We start from the raw sequence: 26,439 nt of genomic DNA, 5'->3' as shown, positions 1-26,439 counted from the left end.
TGGCCTGATTTGTTGTTTCTCTCCCTCGTGAAAGCTTTTGTTTGTACTTTGTTTTATTTTAATAAAGCCCTTCTCGAAAATTGCCTTTGGTCCTCCCTCAGATTGTGACCGTAAGTCTGAAGACTTAAAGGAATATTTTGGGTTCAATACAAGTTAAGCTCAATCAACAGCAATTGTGGTGTAATGTGGACTACCACAAAAATGTATTTTGACTCATTCCACCTTTTCTTTAAAATAGCAAACATCTGGGTTACAATGAGGCACTAACAATGGCAGTGAATGCCCATAGAAACAACCAATTAAAGCCTTTTAACAGAAGAATTAATAAGTGATTTTATACAATTATAAGCTTCACATTTCAGCCTTTAAAGCCTCAAGAAAGTTACATTTTTGTAAGAAAAGGAGAGACGATTAAGCAACATGGTAAGCAACATTATGGTACAAATGTTGTGAATAGAGCTTAATGTGTATTGAACCTGAAATAATCTGTGAAGGCTCAGATGTACTCTGCACTCAGACTCTCAAATTACAGTATACTCTTTAAGACAGCAAGCCTGTACAGACACGTTCACCGCATGTGCGCAACTATTGCTTTGTGATGCTGTTTTTCACAGTCAACTACAGGCATATTCGTCGACAACACACAAGACTGTCCGCGTGTCTAGAAAAGCAATGCAAAAAAAATTTGCCATTTCTGAAGTGTAACTAGTAACTAAAAACCTGCTGACCCCTCTGTAAGTTCAGACACATAAAAAAGCTTCTTAAACACTTAACAGGGTGCCGTTGTCCTCTGGGGTCACAGGGTCACTTCACTTGCCCTGAAATAATGCTATTCCTGCCAGATTCAGAATGTTAGTGTTCATGTATTGATTACTGAAGGGTGGAGGGGTTGATGAAAGTGGAGGGGTTAAGAGACATTAAAATAATTTACAGCTGCACAGGTCGAGCAATCAAACCCTCGGGTCAGTGCAGAGAGGACGTTAAATATCTGTCTGGTCAGACCTGCTCTCAGAGTTGAAGCAGTAATTAATCACCACTGTAAGGATATTACCAAAACACGCCTGCTGATATTTGAAAAGATATTCTAGCTAGAAGAAAACGCTGCTAACACTTGGAGCTAAATTGAATGTGATCTAAATGTAAGAAGCAGTTGGTGATCTGGCGGATGCGTCACTTTGTCCTAGATGCGGTTTCTCTTTTTTACTCATATCTCACAACATCTGCAAATATTTCCAGACAATTGTTCGTGCTTTGAAAGGTGTGAAAGGTACATTTTTAACCCTCAACCGCTAATGTGGGTAATTGCTGGTACATTTCTAGCGGTTTTGTTATCTACTGGAAAAATGTTCAGTTACATAACATTGCTCAAATGTGCGTTTCCTCTACAGAATTCCCTTACGAACAAACATCTTTATGGGTGTATCTCAGGAAATCTGTCAGGATCATGTCCAGATCATATTTTACCCCAAAAATCTAAATAAAAAAATCATTTATATTTTGAATAAGGAAAATAAAAGCCTGTTTTTAAGGACTTTTACGATTAAGAAATTAATGTAATGACAATTACAGTACACACATTACTGTAATACAGTTATTTCTGTTTTATTTTCTATCTTCTATAGGCAAAATATGTTTTTATTTTTGGGGGAAATATAACTTCCTTCACAGGTTTCGTTCTTGACAGGTTTCGTGAGATTCACTCTTATGGTGCGTTCACATACAACGTGAATCGAGCATTTCGCGTGGCGAGATTACATACAAAGTCAATGCAAAGACGCGAATAGGCGAGAATTTGCGGTGGGCGGCGCGAATGAAGCGAATGGCGTGAAGCGGAAATCGCTTAATTTGCGTAGGTTGAAATGTTTCAACTCGAGCGGGAAATTCGCATGACGCGTTGTTGCGAAAGCCTATCAGCATTGAGAACGTTCCGGATGTCACTGAAGTACTGGCAGAAGAAATCAGGAAAAATGGATGAGAAAATGGTTGTAGCGGTGTGTGGGAACCCATAATTGTATGACACAAAGTCAACATATCTGGGACTTCCACAACAGATACAGAGCAGCAATCGTTGTGATATCGGCCATGGTTGATGGCGGAAAGATAAGTTGTCGTAGAAGCCCCTCCTCCTGTCCTTTTCCGGAAGAGAAGGTGGAATACTGCATTAATCCAGCGGTCAAACTAGCGCGAGCAATGCAAGGCAAAAAGATTTTTCGCGTTGTATGTGAACGCACCGTAATCTTGTTTTATAAGAGTTTTTGAGAAAAAGGCCTGTTGTTAATTTTGGGTTTATACTGAATGGAAGTCAGTATTTGTGGAATGTTTTTCTCTGTAGGGTGAATTGTAGGGTTGAGTGCTTCAATCTCAAATCTGACCTCTCCGTGTCATTTTCCTGTTATTTATGTCACTGTTTGACCACAGTGGTGGTATCTATGAGCATACATTCTTAAATAACCTGACATGGTTTTGACCTATTTTATTCTATCAAATATTATGTCCCTTATATAACAACTGTGAGCTAAAATGCTAAAAGGTCAGAGAGTCTGTCAATTAGTTGTGCGGATACCTTTCTGACATTTAAGCTGCACCACAAGCAGCAGTGATTTTAGAAACATGCAGACTTGTTGATATATGGATGTTTGATTATGTTTAACCTTGTGCGATCCCGTGTCCACATGTGTGGACGTTGCATTTTGGCTTCGCTATACGCAACGCATAATTTTATCAATTTAAACCGACTGACTACTGTTCACAAGACTCTAGTCTGTCATTTAAGGATTCTGGCGCACCGAGTAGCGTGACACATGACGTTGATTTCCATGAAGCGCTTCTATGAGCGTAGAGCCAACAAAAGAACCTCAGGTAAGAAACCTCTAAGTGTTTTTCAATGAAACCTGTTTGGGTGTAAAGAGTACAAACTCTAGTTTCGTTTGATATGCCATTTGATTTTAAATATAAATTTCTCGCACATTAGCGTGCTGATAAACATGATGTCCACATGCGTGGACTTTGGTACATTATCCCCACAAAAGTTAAAAACACGTCAGCATTAATTCATACAGTAAATGGGTAATTTTGCTTCATTTTAATATAATTTGTTTTAATTTTTTTAAATGCATTCCTATATATACTGTGCATTATTACATTCAGAATCAATGGGTGCATCCAAAAGCTGAAACATTTTGCATCAGAGGGTTTATATGGAGTTAGGATGAAAATAAGGTGCATTTTGTACTGTTCTGAGACCAGTGCAGACAGACAGCACACTGGAGGTTGAGTCATTCAATAAATAGGGAGTATAAGTAGTGCATTCACTCCTAAAATCTGACCAAAATTTCAGTTTCAGTAAAGTCAGAATTTATAATGTATAATTATTATTATTTTAACATGGTTGGCAGTGATTGGAGGATGCTGTTCATTACTTTGAATCAGAATGAATTATGCTACTTTCTGATATAACGTCTGTAACGTCTCAAAAACATGAATAACAAACACTTCTGGAAACGACTTAGTCCCGTGGACATACATTTTTAGGAAAACTATTTGCTCTGGGATTTCTTTTTTCTGTGCATGTTTATTAGGTGCTACTAGTTACAAATCAAAAAGGCAAATGGAAATTGCACACAGCGGTCACGCTCGGGTCTCAGGCGGTTAATATCTGAAATGCAAGTTCATTAGTCTAGTAGTCAACTTTACCTCTCCATCTGAGTCCAGTGTCCACACTCCTCAATGTGGCCTCTCGTGAGGTTGGGAACCTTCAGAACACAAACATACAAGATATCAGTTGAGCTTACCTGTACACGTCCAGCGGTACTTTTTGATATTTCACATGCAACCTCATGTTCACATCATGTCAGAATGAACATAATTACAAATTTTCCAACCAGTCAAAACAATTCACGTCTTTGTCAAACTAGTACATTGTTGGCTGTGGCTCAGGTGGTAGAGTGGGTCGGCCACTAATTGCAGGTTTGGCGGTTCGATTCCAGAACCACATGACTCCACATGCCGAAGTGCCCTTGGTCAAGACACTGAACCCCAAGTTGCTCCCAATGGCAGGCTAGTGCCTTGTATGACAGCTCTGTGGTAATTGGTGTGTGAGTTAGTGTGTGTGTGTGTGAATGGGTGAATGTGTCACAGTGTAAAGTGCTTTGAATACCGCTAAGGTTAAAAAAGCACCATATAAGTGCAGTCCATTTACCAATTTACCATTTGTGTAGAAATGTAAGACTTACATAACGGCAGCAGCATCAACAGCTGAAAATTGTTACATTTCCATATATATATATTTGGCAGATACTTTCATCCAAAGTGACTTCATTACATTAAAGAAATATATTTCTTATCAGTGTATGTGCTTCCTGGCACTGCAAGCATCATGCTAAACCGTATGTATTTCTGTCATTTTATTATAGACAATGTTACCTGCCGTGCATAATTTTTTTCTCCAAGATTTCACAAAAGAAAGAAAAAAATTAATTAATGATGTAATAATTTTTTTTTATTTTAAAAAAATTAAATAAAGCTGTGTTGGATCCATTTTTGGTCGTTATAGAAATGGCTAATTTGTGCATCCGCGAATGTGAACGGTTTAAAGTAGACTCTCAAAGTAATTTTGAACTGACATAAACACAGTGGTAAAATAAAGGTTATAACTAAGAGAATAACAATGAAGCCATCTCACCAGATTCTCCATGCCAGTAGCAAAGACGGGCAGAAGTACAGGGTCCTTTCCTGCAGTCACCATTAAAGCTGGCATCATAATCTGTGATGGCAGAATCGTTGTCATTTATTACATTCTGTATAAAATCATTCACCAACAGTGTTATCAAATCTAATTTGACTACCGTAAAGGAATATTCCGGGTTCAATATAAGTTAAGATGAATCAACAGCATTTGTGGCATAATATTTATAACCACAAAAATGTATTTAGACTCATCCCTCCTTTACAAAAAAAAGCAAAAATCAAGATTTCAGCGAGGCACTTACAATGGAAGTGAATGGGCAGATATGGGCAACATACGGCCCGCTGGCCAGATCAGGCCCTCCACATGGTTTAATGTGGCTTTTTATCCTAAAAGTGTTTTTATTTTTTATTGGACATTTCAGTTAACTTACATTGGGACCAACCGCATCTCCACAAGCATTTAAAATGCTCAGGGTTGCCAGATAAGAGACGCAACACCCCCAGTCTATAATGTTCTGTCTAATGTTATACTTATTTTATGCAATCTGGCAACCATGCATGCAACTGCGCTTTTTCTATCTGGCTTTCCCCTTTGAACAAATGTAGCCATTTGTAGTGCAATATTCTGCTCAAGGGAAAGTGTAATACGTCTACTCTGTGTCCATTCTTGAGGCTGCTTGTGATGTTTGGTGCTACTAATTTAGCAGCTAAACCATCTCAATGATTAAAATAAACATAAAAGTAGATCTCAGCATCATTGACATGCGAGCAAAAGCAAGCCAGAGACGAATATGTATATGTATTTTTTATTTGTGCAATTTAGAAATGTTGAAGTCCCCTCGCACCTGTATGTTAATCTAACTCTTGCAGTAATCATTTATCATAGTCATGCAGCCGGTGTTATTCAGTTGTGTGCTGAAACATCGAGACGACCCGCATCACGACTCTTAGCATGTAAACGGGTAAAGTTTTAGAAAAAAAATAAGTAAACTCGCCCGCTTTGCCCAAACATTTGAAGTTCTATAAATGTAATTTTGTTTTTATTAAAACAGACCCCTGATGTAGAGATTGTTAAATTGAATAATATATTAACAGGGAAGTAGAGACGATAAAATAAATCATTTATAATAAGCTCAGCCTTTATGCCTAACTTTGTGGCAATTGCAGAATAGTCCCATTAGTCACAGATACACTTCAGAAAATTGAGTACACAACTATTTCTGGGCTTAAAAGTTACAAAAACCAAATCAATGCAGAACATTGTTTCTCAAAAGGAATACAATGTGCCCCCCCATGCACTACTTAAAGCCCGATGTGGCCCATGTACCAAAATATTTGCCCACCTTTGGTTTAAACTCAGAAAAGTGCTGCTAATAATTTTAAAAAAGCACTTACATTAATGTTTTCTATTAGAACTCATTATTTGAGCTGTAAATTTGGCTAATTTTGTAATTTGTAGTTTTTACAGACATTGTAGGGTTTAATGGTTTGTTGACATTACATCATCATGGCAACAGAGTTGTAAAATTAGCTATAACGTTACACCGAAAAGGTTATTCAGCGATTTGAATCGCACTAAAATCATGCTGACACATTTTGTTCCTCTTATTGCTAAACTTTTGAAACAGTGAGTATTTTAATGTTTGATTGGCCACATTCACTTCCATTGCAAGTGCCTCATTGTAACCCACGTTTATTTTTTATAAAGAAAACAAGGGACACGTCTAAATAAATTTTTGTGGCAATCAACAGTCACAAATACTGTCTAATTGCTGCTTTTCTTCTCAGTTATATAAATGTTGGTGTTTTATTGTCCAATGATGTGTAATGCTGACACTCTAATTGAGTGAAAACTACAGTTAAATAAAAACGACAAATAATCTGTTTCTTATTGCTATTCAGGCAATGCAATACCTCCCAAAAGCAAAGAGTGCAAAATGTATGCATGACTGCTTGTGGTCGTCTGTATAAAAAGATAAGTTTATCCGTGAAACACTTTAGCTCAAGTCACAGAGGAGCGAAAGTAGGGTCAAAAGCGACAGGCCATCTGTTCTGCACAGACTGCATTAGTGCTCTAGATACAGTGCTTATTTGCTGGAATGAGTGGGACTGAGGTATTTTTTGACAGTGATGGTGTCAGAGATATGGTTTACTGGCAGATCTGGAGCATGGTGAGGACACTTGCCTTGCCCCTTGGCCTGGAACACATCCAACGCCAGTTCCTCTCCCCATTACGGTACCAGTTCAGAGGCCCCCTGGGACAAAACAGTGAAAACATGTAGTCAATGCCAAGAGTATGAGCATGCATATATTATCAGTGCCAGAAGGTAAACGGCACCAGCAATTTTCTAATTTTTTCAGAGGAAAAGATATATGAAGCCACAGCAATGCCAACAACCATTGCCAATTGAAACAACTCTAGCCAAAAATTGGCTAGATGAATAGCCATCAAATACAGGGTTCTCACGGTCACGGAAACCTGAAAAAATATCAGGAAATTTTTTAATTGTGATTTCCAGCAAATGGAAATTGATAAAGTCTCAGGGCACTTGCACACGAGAGAATGCGAAAGGTCTGCTTGGAAGGTGTGGGAAGAGGCGGTTCATTTTACAAACAAGCAGCAATCCTGTGGCGATTAAGGATAGAGAGGTCTTTCTACAACATATATTTTCGACAACGTTCCAGTAAACATTGAAACACTTCTCCAGGCTCTCTCTCTCTACAATTGCTATCTGTTTAGCCTGGCAGAAAAAATAATAAAGCTCAGGGAATGAATACACCACCATGTTTGATTTTGTCCGCCATGTTTTTGCGATTTCACAGCGCAGCAAGTCCCGCCTTTCCGAGATTCTTATTGGTCAACACATGTGTGGCAGGGCGGATGGCGGGGCCGGGTCGTGATCATACACACCCGGTCCCTTATCAGGCTAATCAAGCCTCCGAGAGGGATAAAGGCAGACTGCGGAGGATTGTGCGGGAGAGAGAGATAGTTTACGGACATATACGTCGCGTGTGTTTGTGTCTTTTTAAGTTTATCATTAAAACTATTATTTATATTGTCAAGCCGGTTCTCGCCTCCTCCTTTCCATTGACTTCTTTACAGCATGCCTATGTCAGAGTGCGATGCAGCCAAATGTGAAGTGCTCTCAACTTTTGGTCGCATGACAGAGTGCCACTATTGCAAATCCTTGCATTTTCCCTCTTCGTCCTTTCGACGCACCATCCACATTGAAGTCAATGCATTCGCAGTATTCTCTGACGCAGCGTAAACTCTACTGTGTAAGCGCTCTTAAGAGCATGGAAATTTCTATAGTGAATGTACATTTTTCTAGTTTTCCTCATCAGCATAATATTGCTCTTGTGTAGAGGTAAGGGGCCTTTCAGACAGAATGCATTGTGGCGCAAAAATATTTGAGGCAGTGCAACAAATAGAACAGAACGCTGGTTTATCGAGACATGTCTTTAAAAGTTGCTGTTCTGTTTAACATGACACAGCATCTAAAAACGCAGTCCTGCAGCATGAGATACTGAAGAAAAAAACAGCAAGACTCTGGGCAATGGTCAAAGACATTCGTCAAGTGCACGTTTACGTAAGAAAAGAAAAAAAATATATTAGAAAAACACGTTCGGTGTAAATGGCCTCATTTACATTTACATTTATGCATTTGGCAGACACTTTTATCCAAAGCGACTTACAGTGCAATTATTACAGGGACAATCCCCCCAGAACAACCTGGAGTTAAGTGTCTTACTCAAGGACACAATGGTGGTGGCTGTGGGGATCGAACCAGTGTCCTTCTGATTACCAGATTACCAGTTATGTGCTTAGACCACTACACCACCACCACTCAACGTGGTTGCATGCCATAAATGTCCGATTTGTGAGAGAAAATTGTTTTTGGTCAATGATGGGTCAAATCTACTCATAAATCAAATGTGCGAGTCATTTGCAAACTGGTCTGAATTAAAATTATTTTAAAAAATCTGTATCCAGTAGCCTAATCACAGACGCCTGGAAAGGTCATGGAAGGGTGGGAATCCTTTGAATAGGACATGTTCCTGGATGATTCCTAATCTTAACGATAACTTACACCACGTCTTAATCAAGTTCCAGGTTACCAGGTTTCAAGTTTTAAGCATCCACACTGAATGCGAAAATGCTGTACAATGCGGCATAATAACAGCCAATCGAAACATTTGCTTGTCCCAGAAAATGTTTAGATTTACATCTTTATCACGTCTGGTTAGGATATAAGGCAAGTAAAAAAAGTTAAATATGTAAATGATAGTTAAAGACCCTAACCCTAAAATCTGGTTGATAGGATCATTGTTCCAGGACCAATAAGGATGTCAATCAAGGAGCATGTCCTGCTTGGGTATAACACATTTATGCATGCCAATGAAGATGGCAATAAAAAACAAATACTCTACATATTTTGGAGTCCACTTTTTCAGTATACCTGAAGCCACTCTTGGTGTACTGTTGAACATAGTACTGCAGAGCAGACTCGCTCAGAATAGCACTGCTGGGCGGATCATCGGGTGAGCCCACAAACAATCCACCTGATAAAAATGAAGCATGCAAGAAAAGAAACAAACATAACCAAGGTAAGTTCAGTGCCAACTAAAATAAAAAGGCATAGAATTTTTTTAACGGGGATTATCGGAATTGCCAAAACATGCTGCCAATGGAGCCATGATGTCAATTTGTAGGTGATCCCAGAAGTCTAATTCGCCTTAGGTACCCCCTGGATTTTCTTACAGGTTTTTATAATGGGGTTTTTGAACTTAAGTGGAAAAATAAGGTCTGTGGTAAATGTTACTTGATGATATGTGGACGTTTTGTTCTACAACACAAATTACACATACCTGTGTGTGTTTTTTTTAAAGTATGTAATTCAATACAACTTCAGTATACACGTTTGAGGTATGCACATGTTTGATTTATGTTGTAGAACAAAAAGGTCCACATATCATCAAGTAATGTTTACCCCAGAGGGAACCCATGGCGAATTCTCTTTCGTGTTTTTTGACTGCAACCTGAACAGCTCTATAGTTCAAAAAATAAAAGAAATTCAAAATTATTCATTGTTATTCATAGTACACTCTTACCTCTCTGGCAGACCCCAGCAGTACTAAACTTAGGATGTGCATCCTGTGAAAAAAAGGAGATGTTTAAAGAACAAAAAAATTAATAAAAATTAATATCTTATTAATAAACATGACTAAAAGGAATATGGGTGAACAGATGCTTTATTAAAACCCAGAAGTTGGGGTCTCTGAACAGTTACCGTAATGGCGAGAGGAAGGGCTATTACCACATGGTCTTAAGTGGCTTATTGCTTTTATAAAACAGCGGCAAATATATTTCTAAAAACATATATAGTTACATTTATTAATAATCGGAATAAATAAGCAATATAGTTCATTAGCCTAACTGTAGGTTGTGTTGTGGTCATAGGTGTGCATTTTTTGGCATTTTACAACAGCTTACAATGCTGATCATCCAATCAGATATTGGCTTCGTAACTATGTGTTTTATAAAAATAGGTGCTTCGCAGATCTATAAGGTCATGCCAAAAAACAACAGTTGACTAATCCAGTGATAATAATACTACCTTTATTCTTACGTTTCTGATTTGACATCTTAGGGTGTAAATATGGTAGCTCCAAAAAACGGCTTTTGTTTTGTTCCCAATCATGTCACCTTAACTTAGTAAACGTTTGTGTTGATGCAATAAAGCAATCAAATGTTCAGGCATTACAAATATAATTTATTTAGATGTACATAAATGTCTCCATGTGTCCAAAAGCCTCTCCAAACAAATAAAACATAATAATTGTACATAAGAACTAATTACACATGCAAACAAAACAATGACTGAAGGTTTGCATAGCATGCAGACATGATTTTAGTCATGAGAGTTCACTGAATGCGTTTCATTCTGTGGCATTTGAGTCATTATTGAGTCTGTGTCATGTACTTGGCGCCATCTCTGGTGGCCATATGTAATTTAGAGTGACTGATAACTTGACAAATATGGAGGACAATCACAACTGGTTGGAGCAATCTGAACATAATCCAGTTGTTTAAACATTCCAAGACGCTACAGCATTTCTGATGACGTCATCAGATTCATGAAAGCTAATGTGTTTTTAGCCAGATAGCACATCGTGTGCTGTGTGCACATTGTGCTTTGTGGGGGTTATCTAATGATCTATGCAACCAATTATATGTGTGTGGGCTTGTTTTAAAGATAATCACCTCCTCCAAGTAACCGTATGTGTTATTTTATGTTCCATTTACTTTTAGTAAAGTTATAAGTGAAAACGCACCATATGAGCAACACCTGTTCACTTGAAACATGTATGTCAAAGACATATACTTAGCTATTACTCGCTATATTTTTGTCTGCGAGTAAAACAGATAGGTTGTATTCTACACTTTAAGAGCTTTCCAACAACATATGACACATGGCTATTTGATGAGTTTTACGTTTTTATAAATTCCAATAATATGTGCAGTGCAAAATCTTTAATAAATTATCAAAATGGATCACTCCTGATTTGTCTGCAAATTTTTAAGCAATTGAGTTCAGTTTTGGTCATAATGCCTACATACATTGTGAAGTAGAACTAATAAGCTTTAAACGATACCTATTTTGTACTTGTCAAGACTAGCTATTGGCAAATTCTTTTTCTGGCAGGAGCCCATTCAAATTTACTAATATATTTTTTGCTTTTTTACATGTTATATATATACACACACACACACACACACACACACACACACACACACACACACACACACACACACACACACACACACACACATGTTGTGTTTCCATGTTTTATGGGGACTTTCCATAGACATAATGGTTTTTATACTGTACAAACTTTATATTCTATCCCCTAAACCTAACCCTACCCCTAAACCTAACCCTCACAGAAAACTTTCTGCATTTTTACATTTTCAAAAAACATAATTTAGTATGATTTATAAGCTGTTTTCCTCATGGGGACCGACAAAATGTCCCCACAAGGTCAAAAATTTCGGGTTTTACTATCCTTATGGGGACATTTGGTCCCCACAAAGTGATAAATACACGCTCTCTCACTCACTCACTCACACACACACACACACACACACACACACACACACACACACACACACACACACACACACACACACGTATATTACTCTTGCGCACCGCTACCACGTAATGGAGAGGAATACCCCCACTTGGATGGCTATTTTACCACTGAGAAAGCTGATAGCATCTCTGCTTGGGTGTGGCAACATGTGATCGCACACGCTCCATTTCACTCACTCACTCACACACTCACACACACACACACACACACACACGTTTATCCAATAACTTGTTTGAAACAGCACAAGCCGTGATACTCATCATTTGGTTTGAACCAGCAATGGTAGATCCAGCACAAATGCGTTTATGATCATACTCAGTTTTTCCTGATTTTTAAAAATGTATTTGGTCATTGAACTGTTGTATAGAAGCAATATCATACTCCCAAACGTGCTATGTTCCTAAATCAGCACTGATGTAATTACCTATGGCACTGGGTCTGCGGCATCATCCCTGTGGCCGAATCACAGCAGTGCTGATGTAGGGCCATATAGCACGATTGCGAGTGTGATATTGCTTATATATATATATATATTCCAAAAAAAAAAAAAACCTGATGCACAAATGAGATTTCTTAAGTTGATTGGCTTAACAGATTGCATGTAAAAGTACCCTTTAGTTTGTGCAATGTAGAGTTTCATCACTGAATTTAGGATAATTTATTCTATTGTTAAGACATTTCTAATATTTGATGCTGTCATTCAAAATAGATGCAATGAAGTATTTACACCCTTTTCCTTCCAATAAAATTACTGAAAAGTGGCCTTAAAATTATAAATTGCATTGGTACATGTGAAAAGACACTCAAATTAGTTTCTCCAACGATGTGCATCCCCCCTCCTCCGCGGTGATTTCCCTTTGTTTATTCTGAGCACTAGGGGTTTATGTGTCTAGAGATGCCCGCCTGCCCTGACTCGACAACCCCAGCTGCCCAAGCAGTCATATGAATGCAGCGTGTGGCTACCTGGGCTTGAGTAATGGCCAGCGTGCCGTTTGTGATTCATGACTCCAGGATCACAGTCCCAGATGCCAGACCTTTAAGTGGCCCTCATTATGATGCTGGGTCATTCAGCACCAAATGCACGACTCGACCCTTTGAACCCCATCAGTGTATGTTTTGAGGCATTTATAAACAATAATTTGTGATAAAGGGGAAGTCTGTTTCTAGCATCATTTTGCCAATTGGTTTAATATTATGATCTAATAATACAATGAAATTCATGCATTTTTAAGCGTGACTCAAGTGTAGAAATAGCCTACTTTTCAGGGTCACTATATTCTGTGGTTGGTTCACTTTCAAATATTGAAAATGAACCCTTCAGGAATCCCAAAGAAGCTCTTAAATTTGTATCCATTTCTGCAAACTAATGTAGCCTATAGTAGTAGCATGGTAGACTTCTTTGGTCAACCCATAGACTGTAAAAAAAGATGGACGACGCCCCTTCGCTCTTTTCCATTGGTGAGAACTGAAGCCGCCAGTGTCCCGATATGGCGCTGACATCTTGGCACTTGAGTGTGAGCAGTTGCGATTTCGGGACCAGACCTGCGCAGTAGTGAGCAGGAAGTAAAGCTGCGAAATCAAGGCCCGCCCTCACTCTCGCTGAATCAATCGCAAGCACACGCCCCTGCACTTTTGACTTATGACGGTGTGAAATAATTAATTATAGAAATTTAGATATTAAATTTAAAGCTCCAATCTCCTCAGATCTCCGAAGATCCCGAAAAAATGTCCGTTGGTGCTTCAGTGACTACTTCGCTCAGAGAACCTGTCAATCACAGCTGTCAATCATGATGTCACAGCAGCGTTTTTATAGCATCAAATAACTAAAAACAAACTTATTTTGAAAACAAACACTTGAAATTACATCAACGTGATAGAAACTACAGTAAATGACAGAAACTATCTTTGGAAAAAATATATGTGAAGTGTATTTTAATTGTTTAGTTGGTCTCACGTCCCGTTGAATAACATGGGGAGGCGGGGTTTATGACCTATACTAGGACCAGTCACCGGGGGGTGATCGAGACGTTTTGGCTTCACTTTTGAGGGCTTGTGTGGCACACTTGGTTCAACCAGATTTAAATGAAACATGGTGGTTGAACATCCTGGACTGGTTAGAAAAACAGAAATGTATCCTGATCTCAGCTGGTCTTCTCAGGAGGGTTTGTTTACAAAGCACCTTAAAATTAAGATCTAATAATATACGTATCTGTCAGTACAATACCAATCTAATGTATGTCATATTTGTGCCTAATTCAGTTAAATGAATCAATGTGGATGTAAAATGGAACTTACAGTCTCGTGACTTGCAAAGATCATCAGTTTAAAGGTTCGCTCAAGGTTTTTCTCCATTTCCGCCTCTGCAACACCCTTACAAAACAGATCAGACAGAAACATTGGTATCAGTATTCGCTATGTTACAGTTTAAATGAACATCTCATATGGTGATATCGCTCACAGGCTTCTGGAAATAGATCTGATAGTCAAAGATTGGAATAGCCTTGAGTTTCTCCATTGGGTTGGTTTTTGGATCCACAGGAAAAAGGGGTGTGTTGAGAGATGCCACAGCCCTGCGTGTGAAAACAAACAAATGGGAAAAAACACCATTGTTTTTCTGCACAAAACAGATATACACGAGTCTCTTTTAACTCAAATACTGGTTTGTTTGTGATTGTGTGAGGACATGTACCTCACTCTTTCAGGATGGTACTGAGCCATGTTCCACACAAGAGAACCACCCCAGTCATGACCCACCAGAGTGACCTGTGGGATGCCCTGAGAAAAAGAATAACATAATAATTATGAATTAATTTATACAATACTGAATATCAAACCACATCTGGGTTATATATCATTCTAAAATCAAATGACAAAAAAACGTAATTATATTTTGCATTAAGAAAATCAAGCCTATTTTGGATGTTTTGCATTGTGAAATTTTTTTATTTATGACAATTAGGCACATTTTCCCCAAAATATCATTCTCATTAATGTAACACATTACTAATAAATACAGTAATTAAAGTATCACAGTGTATATTTACAATTGCACTTGTGTGTTTCACAATGTAAATAATATAGACCTATCATGTATTTTATTTTTTTAGGGAAAATTTTCTTGGTTTTAATGAAAATAATGTCACAATGAAAAAAAGATTTTCGCCAAAGATCTTACACTTTCCTAATAATATGCTTACAATCATAGAATCATGTTACTATTCCTACATTTTTGCTAAATGATTTTTACATGTTTTTCTTAAGTGGCTTAAGCGCTGCTCCGAATACCAACATTTTGGCTTTGGTACAATACCAGCCCTGGTACCTCAGTATCGATTGGTACAGAGATATGAGATCAAATAAATAGCCTCAGATTACTGATGAAATCACACAGATAAAAACTTATGCATAAAGTCTTGTTGCAAATTTGACATTTTCCATTTAGATTTGTATATATACATTTTTCTCTCAAGGTTTTAATCAAATAAAATATAGCAATTAATTTTTAACAAAAATATATATTATTTTTTTTGGGGTGGGGTCAAACAAAATGCTGCACAACAGAGCTTCTCGGTACAAATGAATTACAAAATCTTATTTCCGCTTCCACAATACTGTTACAGCTGAATCACAGTGTGCTGATATTCAGTACACTTGCTTTTGTGATACTGCTTACATGTAAACTTAATTGTAATAATAATTATGAATAATAATGGTAATAATAATAAAACCATTTATTATTAAATTATTGTTATAATCAGGTTTATTGATATTACTTTGAATATTATATTTTTTATACAATAGTAAATTTTTCTGTCATAATGTCTTCAATTCCACACATCCAATTAAACAGAGCTTTTATTTTCTCATGTTTGGAAATTTTTCCATAAGGTCCGCTTTCTAAATCACGTGCAATCTGTTTGTGTGTGCGTCTGAGTGTGTATGTGTGTGTGCGTGTGTGAGTGTGTATGTGTGTGTGAGTGTGTGTGCATGAGTGTGTGTGTGTGTGAGTGTGTGTGTGTGTGTGTGCGCGTGCATGTGAAGTATGACAGAGAGCACAGCAGCACCTCTCATTTATTCTGAAACATGCAGTGCATGCATACAGCATATTATTTCATTAAATGACATCCGTTTAATGATCACACTTGGTCATATCAAGATTAGAATTTGATTAACTGTTAAATTGTCATTGATTTCCCGTAAAAATTTGATAATAGAACCACACTGAAGTATGGTACGAAAATTAGCAACAAGATTATTTCCAGTACCATTTACATTTTTCAATATTTCGTTAGTACCAGTATACCACAAAACCCTACAACATATCGCAGCGGTTTCCTGGCGAAATGAACAATAGAGGCGCTACAACAACGGCATTTATTTATTCACACAAATCATGGGTAAAATAGCAGATTATCAGTTCACTACTTTTCACCCAGTTTCTCACACAATGATATCATATGACCTCTAAACAATTTTACACATAGTGCATGACTTGTAAAATGTACATTTGCATTACTTAATCAACTACATTTACAAGCATGTTTGAGTGTGATTAAATTGTGCAGTAGTTCAACTGATAGTGTTGCACTTGCGATGCAAAGTCCTGAAGAGTATGTGAGTCGAAACGTGAGAAGAAAGTGTCATAGAAGCAACACAAAATGATGTGGTTGCATCAGCATTTGCATCTCTGTCATGTTTGCTTTTTCTGACACTATCGGTTAGGTTTGGGTTAGGGAGGTAGGTTTTGTTGATTTAAAACATGATAGAGCATTAACCTAAAAAACGAATCTGTTTGGGAGAACATTTAACTTGCATGCCACCATACGTGTCACGAAATATCATTTTGCAAAAATGTCCCTATCCAGTCACAACATATTAACAAATATTTCAGATTTTTTCCTTTTGATTTTGCATATAAACCAATATAATCCAGACATTATTTCAGACATCATAAGATTTACCCAAATAGGTCCAAAACAACCAGGTTGAGTAAACTCCATTTACCCAAGTCAGTTTCCATTTGTGCTCTCTTAAAACAGTGATCACTTCCTCTGTCACAATGATTTGCATTTCTCTCTACTTCTTAACATGATTAGGAGACTGATATATCGGTTTGACACTCTCAGGTTAGATATGGGGAAATGAAGAAGCGGGAACCAGCTTGCACACTTTCAGGTTATTTATTTCTGGCCACTTTTCAGCTCAAACACAAACGAAAAGAAGCACACTCTGTCACTGCAATCCGTGCCATTGTAGGACTGCAGTGACAGCTCTCACTGTAACACAAAACAGCTGTTACAGATATTTCCCCCAGGTGTCACACGCAGCGACAACAACCTCATCTCATTCATTTACATTGAGAGCTGACGACTTCCGGAGACACGAGCGATGGCTACCATTGGTGACCAGATGTGGGCGTGTCCAGCGATGCAACAAAGTTGAGAAATGCTTAACTTTATGCAAATGAAGAGCGACTTTCCGGAGCGACAGCCAATACGAGAGTATATGGTAGAGCTCACGTGATCCTTCTCTCTCTCAGCTCCTGCAGTGACGGAAAGATAGGGAAAGGCTACTCTCCATACACACCACTAGCGACCTAACTGCCAGCCACTTGCGACATGCAGTGACAAAGTAGCTGGCAGTGTGAACGCAGCTTAACCACTCTTCCTCTCCCAGCCTCACTCTCCACAGATGTTGCTTGGCCACGCCAACATCACCACAATCGGCTAAACGAGTTAATTGATATTTGGCTATTTTGAGTTTAAACTTTTTTTTACAGAATTTTAAGTAAATATAGTGTAATTCATATAATGACTTTGGTCTCCCAATGGCAGGCTGGCATCTTGCGTGGCAGCTCTGCCATCATTGGTGTGTGAGTGTGTGAATGGGTGAATGAGTCACAGTGTAAAGCGCTTTGAATACCACTAAGGTTAAAGACCATTTACCATTGTATATCATTTACAAGGAACGTGTTGAAAGTTCTGAGTTAAATTATGTTTGTCTAGTTAAGAGCAGACCAACAACTTTTGGTTCTTTGGAAACAGACCTCTCCTTTTAATCAGCCAAACCGATTCTAATGGTCTCAAAATCACCAAAAACTGGTACACTATATTATCTAGCTGATATATTAGTCTTGTCACTACAAAGAAAAATAAGCTGAACTTGTCAGTGGGTTTAGCGAACAACGAAAGCAGCTAAGTCTGACTTTTTCTCAGTTCTGCTGTCACGTGATTTTGTGATAATCTGGTGTACACACACACTTCACATCTATGAGTGAGATGTTTCACACATTTCCTCAAACAGAAGTCCAAATGTGAACTTGTCAAACCATTAAAACAATTATATTGCTATTCAAACAGAACAGACCTGTGATGTCTTTCAATAAACACTTCTAAGTGAACCATAGAATAATTAACATGATAATTTGTCAAGTCAAGTTTGTGACAAGGAGAAGGGCGGGGCCGGGCCATGAGTCCGGCTCAGCCTTATCCTCTCCTCGGCTGATTAGCCCGATTGGTAAACGTGCAGACTCACAACCCGGCATCGCCCTCCTCCTCCTCACAATGTTATAAGACAATCTGCATGACTTGACACAGGAAGAACACTGTATGTACAGTATATTTAGATGCTATAAAAAGGGGAACTGCGCTTCTGTGGCATTAAACGTAAATTCTGTAAATGGGAGTTAAACCCAGCATAATATTTTAAGAAGTGAAAAACAACAACTATAGATAAAGCTTCGGTTTACGATAATACCACCAGTGTTGATAGCCATTTTCTACTGGATAAAACATATTGTGACCTGAGAAACTGACCAATCTTGATGATGGTGTTATTTAAAAACACTTACAAAACATGAGCTATTTCAATAGAGTATGTTTGAACTTGAACATCCAATCAAATTGCTCCTTTTGCATTCAGAAATTAGGGATACTAACAGGACTTGGCATTAAACACCCACCCACCTGGCAAATGAGGGTAGAAATCAGCAGTGGCGGGTATCTCCGTCACCATTACTAGCCACTTTGGCAGGTGGCCGCTGCCCGAAGCAAAGTTAATTGTAGGCTATTCATCTTATAAGCAGTAAATATCCATCTCATATCTGACACGTGCATCTCAGCGAGGAGAATGAGGAGTGGTTTAATCTACCTAATACCTCCATATTATTATCCATTTTGTACTCTATAGAATTATTAACAGTTAAAGTTGTAGTTAAAGGTTTCTAAACATGTTTAGGTTCTTTTTCATTACAAATATTATTGCTGACTTTTAAGAAGACCATCTGTATTCGCCTAACCACAGTAAAGTGGTGCCATCCATGGTCTTACATGTGGCAATGGCTTTATCCTTACAAAAGCCACTGTTAAAAAATGTAAGAACAATGGTAAACTTTAATAAAGGCAAGTACATTTTAGAGTGGTTAAAGGGGTTCAAATCTGGACTTCCATAGACCAAAATACAAATGATTGATTTCAGTTAAGGGTTTTGGTTCATTAACGATTTTGCAACAGTGGTCACCAACTTTTTCAGCCATCTTGGTTCCGGAAATGTAAGCGTAAGCGTAGTTCTAGCAAGACGACTTCGGGATTCATCTATCATGCATCTCATCCAATCACAATATAGCTCCACTTTAAAAGCCAGACAGCTGTCTCTCATTGCTTACGTACTTTTGCATTTTTACCCCCATCCCTCCACATATCCACCAGTTTAGTTCCCGTCCTGAGCGGGGGTAAGTTCCGCCCCCCTGCTGTCATCGCCTCTAGCAGGATCTGATGCTTCAAACAGCCGTAGGACCTTACGCCAAATGATATAATTGTCTTTTCATTTGTATTAATTCCAATAGTCTCGAGTCTTTCTGATAGAAGTGTTTTTCCCATTCATTTTTACCATAGGGATTTCATAAAATCCTCCATAAAAGAGTTGTAAGCCATGAACCAAACCAACCAGCTCTGATGTGAATCACAACATTACAAACTTATATTTGAAGCAAAAAAGTCTTGGAAAAAAAGACAAAGCTACAAGACAGTGTACTTAACGTCTTTAATGAGGGAAAAATCCCATGAATCATTGCAAATTTAAATGAATAAGAAACTATGAAAAAATAAGTAGTTTGAGAGTTTGAGAGCAGAGCTCTTTTGCCGAACTTTGTTCACCACGATTCTCTGATAGGTGGATTGTTTCACTTCAGGATCGTGGGTAGTGTAGTTCATTATCAGGAATTCTGCTATTTAACACGATTTTTACAAAATGAAGTTGAAGTAATGCAAACTGATGGCTTCAGCAGAAGCATTTATCATCGATTAACAACCTCAAAGCGAACAGTATGTCTGTCTTTAAAGGTTTATATGTTATCGTTAAGAATATATTCCCTTATGGAGAACATTTATGAGATTTTTACCTTCTAGTGAGTCGTTAGACCGATTCTAAGCAATAACTCATGAGTCTTTTATACAGATTCATTAAAAAGATTTATGAGCATGTCAAAGCAAAAAAGACATACCATCTTATCCAGAAACACCAACAGATCCTGAAAGGCCAAAAGAGAGACAAAATCATCAGTTTATGTGTAACCTTACAGAACTGTGAGACAATACTGATTATTTACACAGGCGAGTTTTTCTTACCAGCATAATCTGTTCTTGAGAGTATTCCTCAATGTCTTCACAGAGAGATAAATGAAACAGAACAGTTATTCTATGCTCTGTACTGTTTAATATTGTTACAATAATTATGAAATGGAGAGTCATTTGTGTTTGGAACAACATGAAGGTGAGAAAATGGTGACAGAATACACATTTTTTTGGTAACATGCACTGTTATTCCACACACATTTCCTTATGTTAACTGCAAATCTTATAACAGAAGTACACTCACAAACATTGATTCTCATTTTCATTCTCAGCATGAAGCCTCAGCGATCACAGGGGAAAAAGGGAGCTAGAATTCATTTGGGCATTCAGCTTTATAACTGAATGCAGGACATTTGAGTGAGTTGTGCAGGCACACATTGAAAACAACCTCTCTGCAGCAGCTTTTAAAACCTCACACTTGTGTGTTTCCTAGACAAAAGTTCTTCACAGATTGTAAAGTGAGAATAAGAAAATGTTCAGTGTTTCAATGTGATAGCAACAAAGTTCCTTAAAAGTTATTCTTGGTCATCTAAACACACAGTGGACGTCAAAAGATGTTAAAAAAAACTGGTCTCACAGAGTAAAAATGCACCAAGATGGAAAAACATCTTTGGTTGAAATACCCTATAATAGGTAACTGCTCATGTTTACATGGTAATGCAATTTCCTGTCATAACTGCTTTTTTCTGTATCAAGTATATTCTTGATCACACAAAGGGATTTTCATGTGATGTTTGACCATGGTTTACGCTACTTGGTTACTTGATGTTAAAAAACATCTTCACTTGTAATTTTTAAAGGGGTTTAGCTCTGTTTTTAACTCTGCTATATGAACACCAAATTGTGCTGCACAAATGTAACAATCATCGGGCTGGGTGTTGATATAGATTTCACAATTTGTTTTGATTCAGATTAGCAAACTCTTGATTCGCTTATAGACCAAATACATCTTTGTCAAGTTACAGGCTAAATCAACGTGAACATATACGGCCCGCAGGCTGTATATTAGACACCCCTGCCTTAGAGTCTCCACTAACAAGCTGATGAGTTAAATCAGGTGTGTTTGATTAGGGAGATATCCAAAATGTGTAGTGTTTGGGGGGCTCCAGGAACACGGTTGAGAACCACTGCCCTAGACGTTAAGTGCACATTGCATTAACAGTGAGGGAGATTGAAGGAAGGAAATAAAAAACAAAACAAAAACATAAGACACATTGTATGATTATAACTGACCTGGTGGTGCAGTGGAGTCACCGTAACCTTTCATGTCAAGAGCCAGAACCCTGAAACCAGCGTCAGCCAGAGCTGGAATCTACAGTCAATGAAAACAACTTATTAGACTTCAGAATCCCATCAATCTCATACTTTATTCTTCATTTAACAAAAACGTTCAAACCCAAAGCTACTTCGATTTTTTCCAGGGGTGACATGAAATACACTTTTCTGGGATTTGAACTCACAACCTTTGGATTACCAGCTCTGATATTTAACCACTAAGGCACTGATGTACATTGATCCCAATAAAGGTTACTAAATTGCTTGTACAATCTATCAAATTGCGTATTGCTTTTGTGGGTGTATTGCCGGCAGTTCAATGAGAATAGTTGCATTAATAACCACATGTACAAATATGTTGGACACACCATAGATAAGAAGCTTTTTGTGTGTGGTAAATGTACCAAATGTAACCATACATTTACATTTATGCATTTGGCAGATGCTTTTATCCAAAGTGACTTACAGTGCACTTAATACAGGGAAAATCCCCCTGGAGCAACCTGGAGTCCAAGTGCCTTGCTCAAGGACAAAATGGTGGTGGGTGTGGGGATTGAACCAGCGACCCTCTGATTACCAGTTCAGTGCTTTAGCCCACTACACCACCACCACTCCATACTACTCACTAATGGCTCTAAACACCCATTTTTTTATTTGATATAATTAGAGCTGTCAAATCATAAATATAATTAAACACATTTCTTAATTGCGATTAATGCATTTACCATTAATGAGGCATAAACCAGCATAAACATTTGTTGGAATGGCGGAACATTTGCAATGTGTCCGCATTACAATGATGCACACTTTTTCATGTGGAGTTAAAAATGTCGCTTGACGCTGGCGTTGATGGCCTGGCACGAATCATGAACGCGCTTCACGATTGCTGTAACAAAGTGGATGGCCACAGTCTACCGGCAGATTAATATTGTGGAGGATGAGAGTTTCAGAGATGTAATGCCCATTGCAATGAATATGAATCCTTTCTGGGGACTAGATATTTCAGTTAGTCAACCTCTCACTTAGACTTTGGGAAACTTTGAATGTTACTTGAATTGGTGCTATTTTAGTGCATTTCTATCTTTATACTGTGGAAGGCTTTGTTTGGAAAGTTTTAATAAAGCATTATATTGTTACATATTGTTTTTTTCTTTCCTGAAATGGAAAGAAATGTAGTTTGACAGAAAAAGAAGTGTATATAGTCAAATTTCAGCATTTTTTTAAATCTACGATTAATCTCGATTAACTATGAAAATAAATTAATCGCGATAACAATTTGAAATCAACTAACAGCACTAGATTTAATGTATTACAGGCAATTTATGTATAACTGGCTTATATTTATTTATACACATCATAATATATTTGTTATTCACCATTAAGTTGTCAATAAGAGCCGTTGAATAGAATACATGAGTATGACACGTCTCTTGAAATGTTTCAGAACATTTTGGAGCAAAGGATGAAATCAACTGAATTCATAATACAAATATAATATAATATAATATAATACACACAAATATATTTACCATAATTTAACACCGATACACACAAGCTAGATGTGAAGAAAGATTAAAAACTTGAAATAGGACATCATTTGGACATAATTTGTTTTGGTGATTATTTAGTAACATTTATCAAATATAAATATTTATAAAATAGTATTTATATAATATATGTAGTTTTTCTTAGAGTTATTAGTTGTATGATAACCAGTTAAGTTAGCAAATATCATCTGTGTTTTAAATGTAATTCTGAATTTAATAAAATAAAGAAATAATCTACTACCACATGAACGCGTGAACAATTCAGCAGCATTGGGTGTAATCCGTATTCTCCGTTCTCAAAAAACTGAAATTCAAACACATCTCACCTGAAAGAGCAGTTCATCAGTAGACTAAGTTAGTAGTTTTTTTTCGCGTGCTATCAAGTTTGCTATCAAACTTGTTTTTATACACACACAAACCTTTAGTAAATCAGGGCCTAAGTCACTAATAAAATCAGTTATTCCACAGGTCTCTGGAATACTCAATTCTGATTGATCAATGGCACCATCTAGCTGTCTGATATTTCTGAATAACAACCGCACATCCCAGGATTATGTAATTTCAACCAGACATCCAGGAGTCATCTTTCCAACTTCACTGTGCAATTTCTGCAAGTAGTATTGTAATAAGCCATTTTGTTGTTCCAAGTCTCTAATTTGGAGTCCAAGTCTCAAGTCATTTGTTTATGAGGGCAAGTTGGGTCTCTGGTCAATTTATTTTCAATGTACGATAAGTGCTTCTTCTTGAGACTGAGTTTTAGACTTGAGTTTCCATCTTTGGATGCAGAGCATCAGATATTTATGTGGCAGTACTCGTGATTATACACACCCGGTCCCTTATCAGGCTAATCAAGCCTCCGATAGGGATGAAGGTCGACTGCGGAGGATTGTGCGGGAGAGAGAGATCGTTTACGGACATGTCCGTCATGTGTGTGTTTGTGTCTTCTGTTTATTATTAAACTATTATTTATGTTGAAAAGCTGGTTCTCGCCTCCTCCTTTCCATTGACTGCTTTACACTGGTGCCGTAAACTATCTCTCTCTCCCGCACAATCCTCCGCAGTCGGCCTTTATCCCTCTCGGAGGCTTGATTAGCCTGATAAGGAATCGGGTGTGTATAATCACGACCACAATTTACCTTTTTGTTTAAACTGTTTTTGCATCAGTTGAGAAAAGTAATTTTTTGAGACAGTGGATTTTCACTTGAGGTTGCTCACCTGATACCTCCAGGAGAACCAGCTTTCAGGGAACCCATGGCAAAGGAGAACACATGGCCCATCTCCCATTTCCACATAGTGGATCTTCACCCCAGGCTGAAAAAGATAAGAATACTCTGTTTCTCACGACCCTTTCTTTCAAGAGCCACCTACCTCTGAACTGTGACTCCATTAAGACTGATAAGTATTGTAAATTACCTTAATATTTACATATCCATGGGAGACCTTTTCAGGATCACAAACCATTGGCTGCACATCATTTGTGACCTGTTAAGCAGAGCAGCTTCCCATTTGAGCATATACACCAACCCAATGACAACTTTAGACAGAGAACTTGTTTATTGTCATCATTTTCGTTGGTACACCAGTTATCAAGAGGCTACTACACATCAACCTTCTCTAAAATGGCATGGTCCTTATGCAAATTAAATTGTTTAGAATAAGAATTCATCACCTCTATTCCTGTAAGCTTCTTGATTTCCTTAAGAGCCTCAGTGATGTCGTCGATCTGAATAGCCGTCATTCCCAAACCTTCAGCTGCCTTGACACTTTCTTCTGCAACGTCCAGCCAGATCACCTTAAAACATAAATTATTGATAAGAAAGAATGATATTCATCTAGCTCAGTGGCTCTTAACTGGTCTCAGGTCTGTTTTAAAAAAAGAAACAATCCTAAATGCTAATAATAAAATGCTAATTATACTTAAATCGTGCATGGGAAAATAGCTAAATAAATAGGTTTAAGAATTTTTAAAAAGGAAGGAGAAAACAACTCGTATTTCTTGACGTCAAAGCCTGGAAGTCAAACTCTATAGTATTTTGGTGCATATTTATCCATCCCTTGATAGAATCTACCCAAATTAGGCAAAAGCCAACATGAACAGTTTATGCAACATGCCCTCATCCGCATGACCAAAACTACACAAGCTGAAAGGAATTTTGATCCAGACTAGATTAAATACAAGTTCACTTGCAACAAGCATAAACATGGTTTTTGCCACCCTCAGTGAGTCTTGTGCATTAAATGACTGCCTAAATAAACATTATAATAATATATTTAAATGTTTGATTTTAAATTCATTTTTGTATTATAAACATATTTGCTACTATGTTGGGTCACCACCTGTTTTCAGACATTTATTTATACATTTTCTTTTTTCAATAAAGCGCAATATTTGCCCCAAGGAATTGACTTTCAGGGGCATTTTTTTTACCTTTATGAGCTTGGATCAAAAAATGAATAACTACAGTCTTGACAAACACAAATAGCTATTGTTTTAAAGCTGTACTTTATAATGCATGTAGGCATTATGGCCAAAACTGAACAAGTGCTTTGGAAACGCTAAACCGATTGTATTATGATTCATATTGCTGCAACCAGAGGTGGAAGTCATCCAAATATGGGCAGAGAGAATCTTTAACTCTAATTACATATGGCCACCAGGAGTACATGGACTCAATGATATGTCAAATGACACAGAATGGGTCTGAATGAGATCTTGTTACTCATGCTGGCATGCTTTGGAGAGAGAGCAAACCTTTAGTAATTGTTATAAATGGTAAATGGTCTGCACTTATATAGTGCCTTTTTTAACCTTAGCGGTTACCAAAACGCTTTACATTGTGTACCATTCACACACACACACACACACATTCACACACCAATGATGGCAGAGATGCCATGTAAGGTGCTAGCCTGCCATTGGGAGCAACTTGGGGTTCAGTGTCTTGCCCAAGGACACTTCAGCATGTGGAGTCATGTGGTTTGGGAATCGCCAACCCTGCGATTAGTGGCCGACCAGCTCTACCACCTGAGCCACAGCCACCCCATATTTGCATGTGTAATTAGTTGTCATGTACAAATATTATGTTTTATTTGTTTGGAGAGCCTTTTGGACACCAGGATAAATTATTTTGGTAATGGTATAACTT

At 37.7% G+C, this 26,439-nt stretch overlaps 1 protein-coding gene across 1 annotated transcript in view; it reads right to left on the bottom strand.

Annotated features, from left to right (window-relative positions):
• Positions 1–26,439, bottom strand: part of ephx2 (epoxide hydrolase 2, cytoplasmic) — a 30,272-nt gene that overhangs the window by 1,829 nt on the left and 2,004 nt on the right. Inside the window, exons 6-19 of the mRNA XM_052146159.1 lie at positions 24,963–25,085; positions 24,707–24,775; positions 24,509–24,604; positions 21,705–21,783; positions 20,466–20,500; positions 20,342–20,368; positions 14,531–14,616; positions 14,300–14,411; positions 14,137–14,211; positions 9,799–9,841; positions 9,147–9,249; positions 6,872–6,941; positions 4,682–4,762; positions 3,694–3,752 (exon numbers count right to left, since the gene is read on the bottom strand). Coding sequence (XP_052002119.1) covers positions 3,694–3,752; positions 4,682–4,762; positions 6,872–6,941; positions 9,147–9,249; positions 9,799–9,841; positions 14,137–14,211; positions 14,300–14,411; positions 14,531–14,616; positions 20,342–20,368; positions 20,466–20,500; positions 21,705–21,783; positions 24,509–24,604; positions 24,707–24,775; positions 24,963–25,085 — 1,058 coding nt within the window. The remainder of the gene's footprint in view (positions 1–3,693; positions 3,753–4,681; positions 4,763–6,871; positions 6,942–9,146; positions 9,250–9,798; positions 9,842–14,136; positions 14,212–14,299; positions 14,412–14,530; positions 14,617–20,341; positions 20,369–20,465; positions 20,501–21,704; positions 21,784–24,508; positions 24,605–24,706; positions 24,776–24,962; positions 25,086–26,439) is intronic.

The sequence above is a fragment of the Xyrauchen texanus genome, chromosome 16 (genome assembly GCF_025860055.1).
Source record: "Xyrauchen texanus isolate HMW12.3.18 chromosome 16, RBS_HiC_50CHRs, whole genome shotgun sequence".
Taxonomy (NCBI): Eukaryota; Metazoa; Chordata; class Actinopteri; order Cypriniformes; family Catostomidae; genus Xyrauchen; species Xyrauchen texanus.
The sequence above is the reverse complement of the archived record's forward strand: the minus strand, read 5'-3'. Positions and strand labels throughout refer to the sequence as shown.